The 14,168-nt window shown below is 53.3% G+C and overlaps 8 protein-coding genes across 8 annotated transcripts; 5 read left to right on the forward strand and 3 right to left on the reverse strand.

Annotated features, from left to right (window-relative positions):
- Window positions 1-217: 217 nt before the first annotated feature.
- Window positions 218-2,385, forward strand: CC84DRAFT_1253780 (uncharacterized protein). The gene has a single exon (XM_018184403.1). The coding sequence runs from the start codon at window positions 270-272 to the stop codon at window positions 2,034-2,036; it is 1,767 nt and encodes a 588-aa protein (XP_018041648.1). The 5' UTR covers window positions 218-269; the 3' UTR covers window positions 2,037-2,385.
- Window positions 2,386-3,792: 1,407 nt separating this feature from the next.
- CC84DRAFT_1078978 (uncharacterized protein) lies at window positions 3,793-4,814 on the reverse strand (the record flags this gene model as incomplete). The annotated part of the gene is made up of 2 exons (XM_018173817.1): window positions 3,793-4,697; window positions 4,751-4,814. 2 exons carry the CDS (start codon window positions 4,812-4,814, stop codon window positions 3,793-3,795), a joined length of 969 nt encoding a protein of 322 aa, XP_018041649.1.
- Window positions 4,815-5,029: 215 nt separating this feature from the next.
- On the reverse strand, window positions 5,030-6,102 carry CC84DRAFT_1078804 (uncharacterized protein; the record flags this gene model as incomplete). The annotated part of the gene is made up of 2 exons (XM_018173812.1): window positions 5,030-5,888; window positions 5,936-6,102. 2 exons carry the CDS (start codon window positions 6,100-6,102, stop codon window positions 5,030-5,032), a joined length of 1,026 nt encoding a protein of 341 aa, XP_018041650.1.
- Window positions 6,103-6,284: 182 nt separating this feature from the next.
- Window positions 6,285-7,010, forward strand: CC84DRAFT_7454 (uncharacterized protein). Its single transcript, XM_018187282.1, has one exon. It carries the CDS (start codon window positions 6,502-6,504, stop codon window positions 6,874-6,876), a length of 375 nt encoding a protein of 124 aa, XP_018041651.1. The 5' UTR covers window positions 6,285-6,501; the 3' UTR covers window positions 6,877-7,010.
- Window positions 7,011-8,192: 1,182 nt separating this feature from the next.
- CC84DRAFT_1182307 (thioredoxin-like protein) lies at window positions 8,193-9,816 on the forward strand (the record flags this gene model as incomplete). The annotated part of the gene is made up of 4 exons (XM_018180620.1): window positions 8,193-8,225; window positions 8,283-9,127; window positions 9,183-9,403; window positions 9,452-9,816. The coding sequence occupies 4 exons, from the start codon at window positions 8,193-8,195 to the stop codon at window positions 9,814-9,816; spliced, it is 1,464 nt and encodes a 487-aa protein (XP_018041652.1).
- Window positions 9,817-10,958: 1,142 nt separating this feature from the next.
- CC84DRAFT_1080047 (uncharacterized protein) lies at window positions 10,959-11,882 on the forward strand (the record flags this gene model as incomplete). The annotated part of the gene is made up of 1 exon (XM_018173874.1): window positions 10,959-11,882. The coding sequence occupies one exon, from the start codon at window positions 10,959-10,961 to the stop codon at window positions 11,880-11,882; it is 924 nt and encodes a 307-aa protein (XP_018041653.1).
- Window positions 11,883-12,001: 119 nt separating this feature from the next.
- On the reverse strand, window positions 12,002-13,188 carry CC84DRAFT_7485 (uncharacterized protein). Its single transcript, XM_018187283.1, has 2 exons — window positions 12,762-13,188; window positions 12,002-12,709 (listed from the first exon to the last, which is right to left on the reverse strand). The coding sequence occupies exons 1-2, from the start codon at window positions 13,008-13,010 to the stop codon at window positions 12,122-12,124; spliced, it is 837 nt and encodes a 278-aa protein (XP_018041654.1). The 5' UTR covers window positions 13,011-13,188; the 3' UTR covers window positions 12,002-12,121.
- A 159-nt stretch (window positions 13,189-13,347) lies between these two features.
- Window positions 13,348-13,779, forward strand: CC84DRAFT_7527 (uncharacterized protein). The gene has a single exon (XM_018187302.1). The coding sequence runs from the start codon at window positions 13,494-13,496 to the stop codon at window positions 13,746-13,748; it is 255 nt and encodes an 84-aa protein (XP_018041655.1). The 5' UTR covers window positions 13,348-13,493; the 3' UTR covers window positions 13,749-13,779.
- Window positions 13,780-14,168: the final 389 nt, after the last annotated feature.

A 14,168-nucleotide genomic window follows, 5' to 3' on the forward strand; every position in this document is an offset into this window, starting at 1 on the left:
CTCGGTGAACAGTCCCCCTCACTCTCGCTCTCATCTTCACCTCCCTTCGTTTCCTATTGTTGCCTGCTATTGTGACACTTCCTAAGCGAGTAGAGAAGCTCTTAGCGTTTGCGTTCGCCGCAGATGAAACGTCGACCTCGACGTCTCTGAAGCCCTTTTCTCCCCAGCCTCGCATACCTACTCTCTTGCGAACGCCTCTCTTCTGTTACTCTTCCAGCTTTTGTGAGCATTTTCTTCCTCTTGCGAGCTCTCTTTCCTCTTGCGCGACCATGTTCAACTTTTTGATCATGGCGCTCACTGCCTTGCGAGATCTCGGCTTGGACGCCCTAGAATTCCTCAAGTTCCTCTTCCTCGTGGCTGTCTTTCTCGGCTTTGGCATCCTCTTCGGGGTCGTTTATTCGGCCATCTTCAATCTCACCACCGTCCCGGCGCCTCTGCAAGAAGAACCCCTCTTGCGCCGCGATCGCCGCGCTAACGCCGCCTCCGTTCGATGTTCCTCGTTCTCTTCGAGGCCTCCGGTGACACTCTCTGACTTCGACATCAAGGTGATGGCGAGGATTTCGGAGTACAATTCGGCCCCTCGTTCCCTCTCCAGCGGCACCTCGCTCACCATGAGCTACCCAAGCGCCATCGACTACACTGTGGAAAAGATGGCCAGCTGCGGTCTTCAACCCAAATTCCGAAATGGCCTCATTGTGGACTGGGAACCGATTGCCCCTCAAGGAGCATCGCTTGTCACTGCTGAGATGGTTGCTACGAAGCGCCCTTCCACTCCCGTAGTTGCTGCTCCGGCAGATCTCGCAACAGACACATCTCCACGGGTGGGTCCTGCTAAGCCACCTCAGTGTCATTTCGAGGCTGCTCCCGCAACCGACACTGGTCGTGCTGGCGTGCCGACTCCTACGGAAGGGTTGGTAAGTCGGGTCGTTGAACCTCTCCAGGGTGACAGCGCTGCTTCGGCAGTCGACCCTGGCCTTGCCAATGTGCAGGCATCTACGGATGGGATGGCCAGACCAATCGCCCCGACATGGACGCCCTCTTCTGGACCCGTGTACCTCCCTCCGCGTGAGCGGGACCCGCGGTTCACGTTGCGCAACTGGAGGCCCTCGACGGGAGTCGTGTACGAACTCCGCCAACCGCACCCTGTCCTCGCAGCCGTCTTCGCATCGCCAGCGCCGCTTCCTCGCCCTCTCCCCGTGGTGACCGTCTCTCCGCCGTCGCCCGTGGTCTTCTCTTCGCCTGCGCCGGTGGTCTTCTCTTCGCCGTCGCCCAAACCCGCACCCGCACCCGCACCCCGTCCTCTGCCGGCAACTCCGGCACCTGCCGCACATATCTCCAGGCCGCCGCGGCACACCAGGTCTCTGGCAGCCGCTATCTCCCGCCCCCGCGCTCCGATCTCGACCCCGGCTCCAACAACTACTGCTCCTGCGCCTGCTCCCATCCCGGCTCCAGCTCCCGCCCAAGGCCAACTGGCCAACCAGAACTGGATGGCATCACTCTCCGAGACCCTCGCCCTCACCCCCCAGAAGCTGGGTTTGACTGAAGATCAGCTAATGGCGTGGGAGACGCCCTCCCTGCTGCCGGCCAGCCTTCTTCCCGACGCCGCCGCCGAAGCCGCCGCGCAGCAAGACGCCATGACCATGACCCAGCGCTACGGCACCCTCGCGCGGGACCTGAAGCGCGCCGCCGTCCTCCTGCGCCTGCAGCTCCAGCGCGTCCCTGCCGGCCGCTATCCCGCCCGCAACCAGTTCCACAAGATCTTCAGGCCCTTGCACGAGGCCGCCAAGGCCTTCAACGTGCTCAAGACCGTCGAGGGCGCGCGCAACGCCGCGGACTTTGGCGAGTTCAAGAACGCGGTGAAGTTCTTTTCCGACCATGTGTTGACGATGGGGGAATATGAGGAGTGCCTTGTGCACTACGATGGGGAGGTGAAGGGAAAGGGGAAGGCGGTGAAGGTGAAGGATGCTGCCGCCCATGTCCGCAAGTTCTTGGGCATTCAGCCGCCCAATGTTCTGGATCGGCTTGGATTGGCTTGAGGGCCATGGGTTCTGGGGTGTTTGGGGTTTCGGTGGTGTTTTGGGCTCTGGAGCTTTGGCTCCCTTGATCTCCTCTTCTTGCTTTCTGTTTGGGGTCGGGGTTCTTCTGTTCGTTTTTTTCTTTCCTGTCTGGTGTTTGCGACTGGAGGGTTAGAGTCGCAGTGCCTTGACTCCCCCATCATGGGGTTGAGTTGGCACTGTTTGACTCGCCCCCCAGTCGCAGGGTTGCTCTCGTGTGGGCTGTTCTAGGGTTAGAGCTGCAGTACTTGACTCCTTCTTTGGGGTTGAATCGGCACCGCTGGTCTCGCCTGATATCTTTCTAATGCTTTGGTTTTGTTTTGCTGAGTACTATACCAGTCTCCCGCCCGCTCACATCAAATTTTCTCAAAATCACATCAACTGTGCACAGCTGTTTCTCTCGTGATGTATTGTACAGTACTATCGTTGCCACAGCATGAGAGGAGCAACCCAGTGCCGCATGAACAGTCCCATCCCAATCCTTGTACTACCGCTTTGCGACTTGACCGCAGACTGTATACTCTAGTGCTCTACAAGTCACTACATCTCGTTGACCTCACGCACTCTCAAGTATCAAAGCCCAGATCATGCGCAAACTTTCCACTCGATTTGATTACTGTTCCCGAAATCTTCCGCTATGCCTCCTGGAGCCTCGATTTCATAGCTTGATAGACGCATGTCATCACTGGCGTAGGGGCTCTCCGTCGTACTACTGGGCATCCCATCAGATCTGTGCGCGGCGCGACTCTTCTTGGTCGTCAATGTAGGCTGCGTGTCCGAACTTGGGGTACGCATTGCTTCCTCGCCGGCCTCCAAGATACGCAGCGCGTTCGGCATACGCACCAGGTTCAAATTTCGGCGTCGCGTTGCCTCCCTTCTCCTGCTCGACGAACTGTTGGATCGTATGACGCTTCTCCTCCCGCTAGCCCCTTTCGTTGACCGCCTTCACAGCTGCCTGCAGATGCTTCTTGTCCTCCTCGTCCTCCTTCATCTTGTACAGATCTGGGTGGACCTTCTTAACATACCACTCCGTGAGCTTATGGTAGGCAAACACGATGGTACAGAAGCAGGAAAGGCCGAAGGTACCCACGACCCACTCCTTAGGCGTGCCGAAGAGGTACGGGTCCTATATGAAGGCGAGGATGTAGACAGCCAGACCGCAGGCCATGACGAATTGGCCTGGGGTGGGGCAGCTGCGGAACATGGACCACATGGCGGTGAGGAGCATGGGGATGGCTTTGGCGAGATTGACGACGAGAAGAAAGAAGGTGAAGAGGACGACGGGAATGGTGGAGAGGATGTTGTATCCGCTGGTCGCGTTGGCACTGATTAAATTGCGTATATTCGCAAGGGGGCCATGGGGCGGATAATCGGTGGCGTGGACCGAGCGGTTGCAAGAGCCGTTGGCGGAGGTGGGACGATCGTGGTGGTCGTGGTAAGATATGGGCGGCTTAAATTGATGCTGGTGACATGTAAACCTGTGTTGGGAAGGAGCAAATGGCAAGCGCACCGAGCAAACGTACAATTGAGAGACATGTAGCGATCGTGGTAACCGCAAGGTGCGTTTTCGGGTCACGTTGGTGTTCAGACTCGGTGATACATATTTTTGACCAGTCTAAAATCCGGCCAGCACGGGCAGAAATACACATACAAAGCCTCGTCGTGGTTTCCCGTTCAAGGGAACACTAGCTATGTGGTCTACCTGGCAATGCACAAAACCAACAAACCAATCTCTGGCTTATGCGCCACCTCCCATTCGGCGGTCCAGCGACTTCATCAATAGGTATATGGTCTCAAGCTTTCCACAAGGCACACCTTTCGCTCTTGCCATCCGTACAGTGTTCCCAACGATAGCTTCGACTTCTGTCTTTCGGCCTGCTTTCACATCTTGCAGCATACTCGGCTCGACCGCTTTCCCTGTTGCGACTCTTCTTGTCGCTCTCTCCCATTGCGCTTCGACCTCCGCTCTGGCGATATCGTAGCCCTGCGACAATGCAATCTCTCGCGTCTCCAGCATGACATCAAGCACGAAGTTTGTGGCGTCTTCCGACGACTGCATGAACTGCACGTCTGAGCTCTGCGTGAGTGCGCAAATAGGGTTCCAGGAAGCGTTGAGAAGCAGCTTATACCATCGCTTCGCTTGGACGTCGTCGAAGACAGTGGCCGTAGCGCCAGCTTGTTGGAGTAGCGATGTGAAAGCTTGCGCGTGCGTATTTGGTGCTGACGATGGATAGCTCCCTATTTCTAACCTCTCGACCTCCTGGTGCGCGATAACGCCGGGTGGTCTCTGTACGGTCGCGCAATATGTCGCCGCTGTGAGGGTGGGGTTGTTAGGGAAGGCTTCGAGGTACTCCTCTTCGATTCCGATACCGTTCTGCAGGAGCGCGATGACGGTGTGACCAGGTGTGACGACAGACTTTATGATCTTAGGATAGATACCCGGAAGCACCTTGCAGGTGAGGATCACGTAGTCGAATGGTCGAGAGTCCTGGGCTGCTGCTTCTTCGCAGCTTCGTACCACGTTGGGCGCGACATGGAGGCCATTTCCGAAAATTGTTGAGTTGATGGTAAAGCCCTTTTCTTTCACGACGTCGTAGTTTGATCGACAGACAGCTGTAGTAGAAGCGACCTTCGATATCAGGTCTAGTCAAAGTAAGCATTCAAAGTCACTCCCCCTTGCTTCGGTCTAGGCTCACATAGATAGACAGCGCCAACGCTACCGACGCCGAAAAAGAGCACTTTGGGATGGTCGGCTGTCATTCTGATATTCGTGGATGATTGAGATGTTGGAAAGATTGTCAAGGTGCTTTTCCGGACGTCGTGCTTATCCGTAAGAGACTACCCCGCCTTCAGTGGAGCAGCTCCACCACATTACTTATCGCAACGGACCAGATATAAATATACACGGCTCACTCCTCGAATTCTGGATCACAAAGAGAAATACATTTTCAAGCTCACGTTATGATCGGTACACTCTATCTTGGCAGCAGCTGATGCAGGCCTCCCTTCGCCCACGACAGAGGTCCATGAGCCTGATCGTGCTTCTGCTTGTTGGCCTTCCTGGCGTACGACCACTCGCTCGCCCGCGAAGCGCTCTCTTCTACTTTTTGCGATCTTTGGACCGCCATCATAAGGGCATGCCGTTGCTGCGGCCCAATGTTCTGGATGCCCATCTCATCCCTGCGTGAAAGCTGACGACAGCTCTGCTCCTGGCGTCCTCGTGGAGGCAGCATGGGTGCTGCACTAGTTTGTAACAGTAAACGTGCTCCTCTTACTCTCGCCGCTTTGGCTCGCCTTTGGTGAGATACTCTCGAGGTCTTTGGTTTGACCTCCTCGCATTCCAGACCTGGCCTGACAGGCCCCAATGAGCTGCCATCTTCATCGCTTCTTTCCTCCCAAAAGTCCAAGAGCTCGGGTTCCCTGTCGAAGTTGAGCTTGCAATGCGCACTATCCCTCATGTGGCTCTGAATTGCCAACGTAGAAGTCCTGGTAGTCCCGCAGTATAGGCACTCATGCCACACTCGCACCTCGGTGGTCAGATACCCAAGGAACGACTCCAGATCCGATATTCTGTCGTGGTCGGCGATGAACAAGCCGTGCGCAGTGGACATGTGCTCAAGCATGTCCTCGAAGTCATCGGCGTCACCGTCAAATCTCTGATGACAGAAGAGACACTGCCGTGGCGAGACAACCTCATCTTCTTCTTCTTTATTATCAACTATCGCTGCCTTAATTGTGCTTTCTGAGGCTTCGCAACGGGGTTGAACTTGGCCGTCGAAGACGGCCAGTGATATCGGGGGCAATGAAGCAATTCGCCGCTTGAGATTATAAACACTATCAATTCTGTCAGCTAAGCTTAGCATAAACGCAGCCATACATACTGCCAGGAGCTCTTCATGTGCTCTCTCTGTACTGTTCCATTGTCGAATGAGATGTGACAGCAGTTGCAAGCCCAAGAGTGGCGGGTACTTGAAACTGAAGGTTGGATGACATCGCTGCAGGAAGTGGTGGCCGTCAATGTTGCTGTTTGTAATGATGTTGCAGTCATAACAGTTTTGAATGGTTTTCTGAGGCATCAAGGTCTTGCTGCAATGCGTGCCTTATATCTTGTTTGTGTTCATGAGTGACCGAGGCGGTGCTGTCCATAGTTGGCTTAGCCTCGAATGACTCATTTCAGGTCATAGTGAAGAGTTACCAGACTACACTAGAGCATCATAAGGCACACACATGGCTAAACAAACTAAGCGAGACCTTTGCGCAGCTTCCTTGCTGTACACAGAAGCGTGGAGTATACGAAGGCAGCAATGGTTGCCTCACGCGGCTGTCGTACCTGATTGGACAACTCAAGGCTTGAGCTGATCCTTGTGCCCCAGAAGCGACATCGATATAATGGTACATATGTGAAGCTGGCACCTGCTGAAAACAACCGTTATAAAAGAATCAACTCATGCCTCGGGCTCAATTACGATGCTGCTCGCGTCGTCCATGCATCTGTCTCTCCGTGTCTACGGCTTTGGTCGTTGTAGGACTCACATGCTTTGCCTTCTGGTTGTTTTTCACGGTGATCCTTCCTGCACGCCGCGCCGCCCATCTCGAGCTCGATTACCTCAATGCACTCGCTCGCGCCAAGTTCAACAAGATGTTCCTCCCTAGGATACACGAGGCTAGGAAACACTCGAACGAGTCGAAAGTCGAAAATGAGCCATTTCGGGACGTCCAACCTTTGATCAAAGATGTTCCACAGTTGCTTTACTGGAGTGACGCGTCGAACAAGGAGTATGACGAGTTACTGCGACTCAATCTCGATGGCACAGGGCAGTAGATCGGTGCAGGGGATGAATACTGGATTTATCTTGGAGGAACGGACAAGGATAGCAGTGGAAAGAAAGAAGCAGTGGCTGAAGGAGATACGACTTTTAAGCATAGATATAGAACGGCATCCTGTGTCGATGAAGGGTATATCTGCGATATGTTCAATGAGGCGTTCGACCGTATTGCGACGCAATGGCATGGTACGTTTTTCGCACCATTCCTAATCCTTTCAACAAGCAACTTCATACCTTTTTGGTGTCACAAAATCCACCGTAACGCTCAAAACTGACATTTTACATAGGCAACGAAGCGCCAATAGGGAAATTCCCAATGCTCCGCTTCGCAGACTGCGACGTGTCGCCTATGATTTGTGGACCCCAGTCTGGCCCGTTCGGATTCGGTGCAGATCCAGTCATGCTTGTTCATCTTGTCATTGACACAGAATGCGAAGAGAATGGCCATTACTGGTACCGACGCTGTCCTTTGAAATGGCGCTTCGTTGGACTGCCAATAGAGAAGGCGCCATGGACGCGTCAAGTTCGCATATCTCGTTCTGATTCCAGTGGAGAGGTGGTAGTACCAGCGTTCCCAAGCGCAGAGGAGCAGATGTGGGCCCTTATGTCCCAATCGGGCGCAGATGAAGCATGGGATGATCTTATCACAGTAGAGCCGCAAGGGACATGGGGTGCACCCCAGTTTGGGATGCACCTGTGGAGCTTGATTAGCGCGGAATGGGACAATCCGTGGGAACTACCAGAGTGGCCATACGAGATGGAGATCAAGTGCTACGTAAGGTATTGGGCGGATCGATTCTTGCGGTGGTGGGATGGAGAACCGGTGGTTGTAGAGCCGTGGGAGTGTTGACACCTGTAGGCGCATCCCTTGCTAGATAGAAATGTAAGCTACCTAATTGTCGTTGGTAACGAGTAGCGTGCTCCTTGAATCGTGGTATAGTCTAGCAGACGTTGATTGCAAACGCAGCTAGATAATCTCCTCACCTCTTTCAAGCGTCATAGGCCGCATCTTGCAGCTCAATGTTGACGAGTGATTTGTAGTGGCGACTCACGCCTATCTAGAGCTGAACAACTATGATCTACCGAAGCGTTCACAAATTAGCCATAAGTATTGTCGTAGCCGTTGTCAAACCGAGACGAGTCGAGCAAGAGAGACTTGTACCTAGGCAGGGAAGGAGGGACCTCGGCTACGCGCCCCGCCCCAACATCACTCTAGCCACCACTGACCCTCGTCAACACCAACAATCGTGCAGCTCTTAACCTCCATCAACGCTGTATGAATCCGGACCTACGATAACAGATATCCCGCAGAATGGTGAAACCAACCTTGGAATTTAATTATGATGTCCGCACACCATATATTTCGCCTCGCATGTGCGCCCAGCTAACATGGATATGGTAGATCTCCTGCCCCTTCGCCTACATCGCATCCACCCGCGTAGAAGCCCTGGCATCTCGCGCGGGTGCGACTCTGGTATGGCGGCCCGTCCTCTTAGGCGCCATCTACCGCGCTACAGCAGCACCGCAAGGCGCATCGGGCTCCGCGTCTGATGTATTCAATCCTACTAAGAAAGCTGTAGCCGCGGCATCTATGCAGCGCACTCTACGTCGGTACAAGATTAGGTACAATCCGCCGCCACAGCATCCGCGTAAGACGGTCAATGCTCTGAGATTATTGTACGCGGTAGAAGGAGAGGAGCGAAGAGTGTTGACCAAGAAACTCTTTGAGGCGTATTGGGTAGAAGGGAGAGATGTCAGTGATGGCGTCGAATTGTTGAAAATAGTGAGAGAGAGTGGTATAAAGTCTGCGACAGGGATCTCTGAGAAGACTTTCGGTGACGCCAGTGCAAGACGAGAGTTGGAGAAAGCGACTGCGGATGCGATCGAACGTGGTGCTTTCGGTGTGCCTGGATTCTGGATCCCGGAGGAGTCTTGGGTTGATGTTAGCGGCGAGAAAAGAAAGGGAAGGTTCTACTGGGGTCAAGACCGAATGCACTTCGTGGAGGCCACTCTGAGTGCTTTAAGGAGCGGTGGCCCTTGGGAACACGTAAACATTCTGAAGAGCCTCATGCCAAGGTGCATTCCCGATCACAAGATCAGCAATAAAGTAAGAGTGGAGTTCTGGTACGACTTCAGTAGTCCCTGGGCGTTTCTCGGTTGGACCCAGCTTGAGCGTCTCAAGCGGACATTCGGCGCCAATCTGGAGATCGTCATGAAGCCTTTCTTGTTGGGTATCCTGTTTCGAGAGTGAGTACTACAATCATTCTGATCATCAAAGAGCGCTAACGATTTCAATCTAAAGGATTGGTGCCCCAAATCTTCCCTCTAGCGCTATCTCGCCTACGAAAGCTGTTTGGGCGCGACAAGACCACGGTGACTGGGTCCGATTTTGGAATGCGATCAATGCGCAGGAAGGCAAACCAGACAAGAACATAGATTTTCACTGGGCCGAAATATTTCCTATACGCACTCCGACAGTACTTAGATGCGCCATTGTAGACCCGCAGACAGTACCAGTCCTTTGTAAGTCTCTCCTGCCCCTAAAGTGATTCGTAGGCTTACATGTGTCAGATCGTGCTTGCTGGGAGAGCAATGCAAACGTAGCTGACGACTCTGTCCTCGTCGAGGTTCTTACGAAAGGAGGTTTCGATGGCGCTGGGCTGCTGAAGAAAGCGAATGCACCAGATATCAAGCAGAAACTCCGAGATTCTACTGCAGAGGCCAAAAATCTGGGGATCTGCGGGGTGCCGACTTATCGTGTCTTCCGACAGAATTTGAATCGTGAATGGGAACATGTTGGTGGCCTCGTCTGGGGTCAAGATGAAAGTAACGTGGTGGAAGACCTCATTGCAGGCTGGAGTGGCGAAGGTACCGCTGCCCTCGCAGAGCCACGGAAAACGACAGTGTCAGACAAGATAACAGGCTCCCGACTCTAGTTCGTAACCGCACAGCAGGATCAGGATGCCGCCTAGCATGGATGTACCTCAGAAAAGCCACCCACAACACCGCAGTAGAGACACTTAGCTTTGCTTTTGCTAAGAGAAGCGTTCATGTCTTCCGTCAGAAACCCCGTGGCCTCATCTCACTTTGAGCGTGATTTTGAAACCTCTCCAATAGCAGCATCCTGCCTGGATGGAATGAAGTACGGCATAACCTCAGCCAGACGTACTAAATCAGGCACGACGCTTCGAAACGCATAAAGCCGACCGCGCTGTCCGACGAATCCTCCGCGTTCGATGAAGGCGCGCGATACCCGAAGAAACGATGGCGCCGACAAGTTTCGAGTGTGGTGGAGCAGCGCGTCTTCGACTGCTCATCGACATGAGACCGCATCCTGCGCATCCTGTAGTCACCGCCAGCGATTGTATCACTCATGAATAGCGCGCCCACCCAATCTGCCTGAGTGCGATTGTGACATGCTTGTTTTCTGTTGGAATATCGGTGATTATTTCCCAGCAGCCTGCCACTGCACATACCCTAACAGCCGCGTTCCGTTTCCTGTATATTGCCGCCAGGCTGAACGCATCAACCCCATCCGAATTCCCTTTTCTGGAAGCTCACTCATACATCAGAATGCTGGTCGCTGATTGGCTGTGACGCGTATGAAACGTCGACAACAAGGATGTGGTTGGTCGCTCATGGAGGATCCCGACCGATGCTGTTACAGGAGACATTGCGACTTTATGCACGCCTCTGCGGAACACTTCTCGCATAAAAATAGCTGCGGGGCAGTGCGTACCTGGGTATCGATAGGGTGCTCGAGCGCGGGAGGAGGTATGAGGGCAGGAAGGAGGATGGGTATTTAGCAGGAGCGGTGCTTTGAGTCGCCGAGGAAACTTTGGTTGTCTCTTCATCTTGAACGATTCATTGTTGAGGTATTATCCTCTTACCACTCCTTGAGTTGAAACCATCAACGTGTATGCCAACGGTGATACACATTCACTCTTTGCTTGACAGACAGCTATACTCAGTCTCCAATACCAACACAATGGCTGAACTGACGGATTCGTTGGCGGCACCCATGGACGCTCAGCACACGCCTGCTGCTCCTCAACAAGACGCCGGGAAGCGCGTGTCGATGTCTGGCAACCGTGATTCGGGCGTCTTCCTCTCCGACAACGAAGACCTACAGCCATCTTCTCGGCCATCGTCTATCTCTTCTACGCGTTCCTTGTCAACGAGAACCACCCCGCAACGAACAGAGTCCATTGCGCGCCTCCGTCGTCCTGCTGAGCTCAACTTGGGCTTCAACAGTAACGTTGATTTCGCAAAGCCCCGCTCCGAGCTCGATCTCCGCTTCGACGTCATCCGCAACTCCCAGAATCAGAATAAAGCCGCGCTCCGATCACCCACACAGCTACTAAAGGACCGCTTGAATCTCTCACCGAAGAAAGCAGAGCATGAAAAGGTCCGCATATTCACGCCACCGAAGCCCATGCTCAATGGCTGCATTCTACCTGGACCTAAAATACAGATGGAAGCGTTCAGCGGGTCGTCGGTGCGTGCATGGATCGAAAGGAGCGGACGGCCGGCGTGGTGGTGCAAGTTTGACAAGCTCGTGATATTCGATGGCTTTGAACAGAGCGACGGCGGCGACGTGAAGTTCAAGACACGAACGAGCAAGGGCTTGTCCATTGCGCGGCGGCGAGGGGATACCGAGACCGTGGTTATTCCTATGGACTGTGCACATTGCCAAGAGATGCTCAACCGCACGGAGTGGAAATATGATATCCAGGTGTGTAAGCGCGGGGTGTGCTGGAATTGCAGAGAGAGGTGTCGTTGGGAAATGATGCAGGACGAAGATAAGAAGGCAGAAGTGGAACTGGATGAGGAAAGGACAGATGCAAACAGAGTGAGAGCCGATAGTGTATTGCAAGACGACGTGCAAGAGGAAGAGCTGCTGGCCAAGATTGGCATCGAGCAACTGCCAAAGACACCGATCGAGACGGTTGGCAGTATCGAAGAGAGACTGGATGTCGCTGCATTGCCGGCCGACACGTAAGGGCGGATGGAAAGAGAAGTCGGGTGAGAGAAGCCCTCTGGAAGGCACAAACCTACTATTCTCTGTGGATACTTGATCAATGAATTCTTTCCTACTGTCGCCAAATTGTACCTAGAGAGCCACGCTATGCGCGAGATCACGCGTGCACGCTTGAAGGGGTATATGCAAGAGATAACGAAATGCAGAATGCACCAGAGACTTGGCTCTTGAAAGATGTCGACCACGGATGCAGCGTATGTTCAATCCAAATCCATGGCATCGTCCATGTACTCAAACGGAACATCATCCGTCTCCATGGCGTTGCTTGTGCTTTGCTGCGCTTGTTGTTCGAAGTCTCGGCTCGTGAAGCTATTCGGATCGGCGTCCGGACGGTCCTGCACTATGCCATGAGCATGCTCACAGCCGGCCAGCAGATATCGAAGCATGGTGTCTAGGTCAAGATCCGTCAAATTGACGTTCTTCCTAGACTCATCATCCTTGTTGTGACCACCCGTCTTGGAAACCTTTTCATCCGCGTCCTTCCAGGCATTGCGGTAGTCTTTCGCTATACCCAGCTGTATGCGCACCTCTTGGTTTCCGAGCGAGATGTGAAGTGGGCATTTTGGATCGTCGAGTGCTTCAAGAAGGTTCGCATGGAAGGCGTGCAGCGCGCGTGGCCGTATTCGGTGAAGGTCAGGATTCGTGATGTATTTGAGAGCGTTCACGTTTGTGCGAGGTGCGGTACCCGAGACGTGAACGCCCATGATCTCGAGTGAAGTGGAGATGTACCGCTCAAGTAGAGTGTAGAATTCAAAGAAATCTACTTTGAACATGGACTCTGCCTGTTTCTGCGGAGCGTTAACTTAGTACATATCAGATGAACAGGTACACACTACTTACGCTGTTGGTAGCTCGCATGAAAGCGTAACGTAATTCTACGCGACTGTCGATGTTGCCATTCTGATCAACCTCTGCTCGCAATATCTCGATGGCGCGGACGTAGGACACTGCGAGCGACTCAGCTTTCCACTGGAGACGGTTCAACAGTCGCGTTGTTCTCGCCTTGTCCTGTTTAAGCTTCTCTGCTTTCGACTGTACCAAAGACTCCAGCGGCGTCTTTGGTGCATATCTGGACGTTGCGAGGGACATGCTGTATACTGCAGGGTGTTAGTGTGTTTGGGGATGTGTAGACTGGTGGTTAGTGGGGAGTTGCTGCGCGGGATTCCGGTAGTGCGATAGAGTAGCTCTGAAGGAGCCGCATCATCCCTATGACACGAACGCCTAGCAAGTCAAGTCAAGACGAGCTTTAATTGCGCGAATCCTGTGATGTACAGTGAAACATGAACGTTCACAGAAATGCGCGAACCTACCGAGCTTGGCGCTCACGTGGCCTCGTGGACCCTGGAATCGTATTTTGGGCTTAGCGCATGACGTTGGTTCAACACATCCTCGGGATACTAAGTACAGCTTAGAACAAGACTCGAGACATGACTTGATGTGGACTGGTTCAGGCCATTTTATTCTTTGCAAAAGTTCTCAAGTACTGACTGGCTAGATGTTGACACCATGCATTTTTTCTCATCCTATATAGTCACATCAAACGTCAGGTAACTTCAAGATGCCTCACCACACATGCCGCAAAGTATCCCAAGTCAACCCAAGATCCACCAAACTAAGTTGCCGCCGCACCTGCACCTGTACCTCTTGAATATCCATTCGAGTAGCCATTGCTACCACCCTTCTTGGCGGCCTCTGCTATACAGTCAGTCGAGTTCAGTCAGGATACCTCGAGTCAGACATACCCTTGGCGTGCGCATCTCGCACTTTTCGCTCAGACTCCTCCTCGCGCGCGAATGCACCTTCACCGCTGGCATACCTTTGGAATAGGGACCGGACCGATATCCACATGCTCGCCGGTGGATGGATTGAGTATAGTGTATCCTATAAAGTCAGTGACATTCAGAAGAAGTGAATACTCGAGAAGCACCGAGTTGGAACCATTGACACGCCTCCTCCAACGTTACCAAGATGTCTCGACCCGATGAGGCGCGAGCAGTTGGGGTCTCCAGCAGGTGATTGGAACGGAGAGGCTCTAATGAGCGAGCTAATGAAGATGAAGAGGGGTTGTGTGTTGGTGGTGGAGAGGACATGATAGGGGTGGATGGATGGCGAGTGATGAGCGTATCGAAGTGAGACCTGTATGGTAAGATGCGTACGGTCTTTTATACTTCATATTCTTCTCAAATGAGCCTCATCGAGGACACGGTAACTTGGGAACGCGTTTGAATTCATTTCGCTAAAGGAGGA

The sequence above is a fragment of the Paraphaeosphaeria sporulosa genome (genome assembly GCF_001642045.1).
Source record: "Paraphaeosphaeria sporulosa strain AP3s5-JAC2a unplaced genomic scaffold CC84scaffold_1, whole genome shotgun sequence".
Taxonomy (NCBI): domain Eukaryota; kingdom Fungi; phylum Ascomycota; class Dothideomycetes; order Pleosporales; family Didymosphaeriaceae; genus Paraphaeosphaeria; species Paraphaeosphaeria sporulosa.

Excerpts from the sequence above, each read along its gene's own strand:
- CC84DRAFT_7485 (XM_018187283.1), bottom strand. The coding sequence starts at position 13,010 with ATGTCCCTCGCAACGTCCAGATATGCACCAAAGACGCCGCTGGAGTCT. Across the intron at positions 12,710-12,761 it reads TCATGCGAGCTACCAACAGC|AAACAGGCAGAGTCCATGTT; the intron begins GTAAGTAGTGTG and ends AACGCTCCGCAG.
- CC84DRAFT_1253780 (XM_018184403.1), top strand. The coding sequence starts at position 270 with ATGTTCAACTTTTTGATCATGGCGCTCACTGCCTTGCGAGATCTCGGC.
- CC84DRAFT_7527 (XM_018187302.1), top strand. The coding sequence starts at position 13,494 with ATGCCGCAAAGTATCCCAAGTCAACCCAAGATCCACCAAACTAAGTTG.
- CC84DRAFT_7454 (XM_018187282.1), top strand. The coding sequence starts at position 6,502 with ATGCCTCGGGCTCAATTACGATGCTGCTCGCGTCGTCCATGCATCTGT.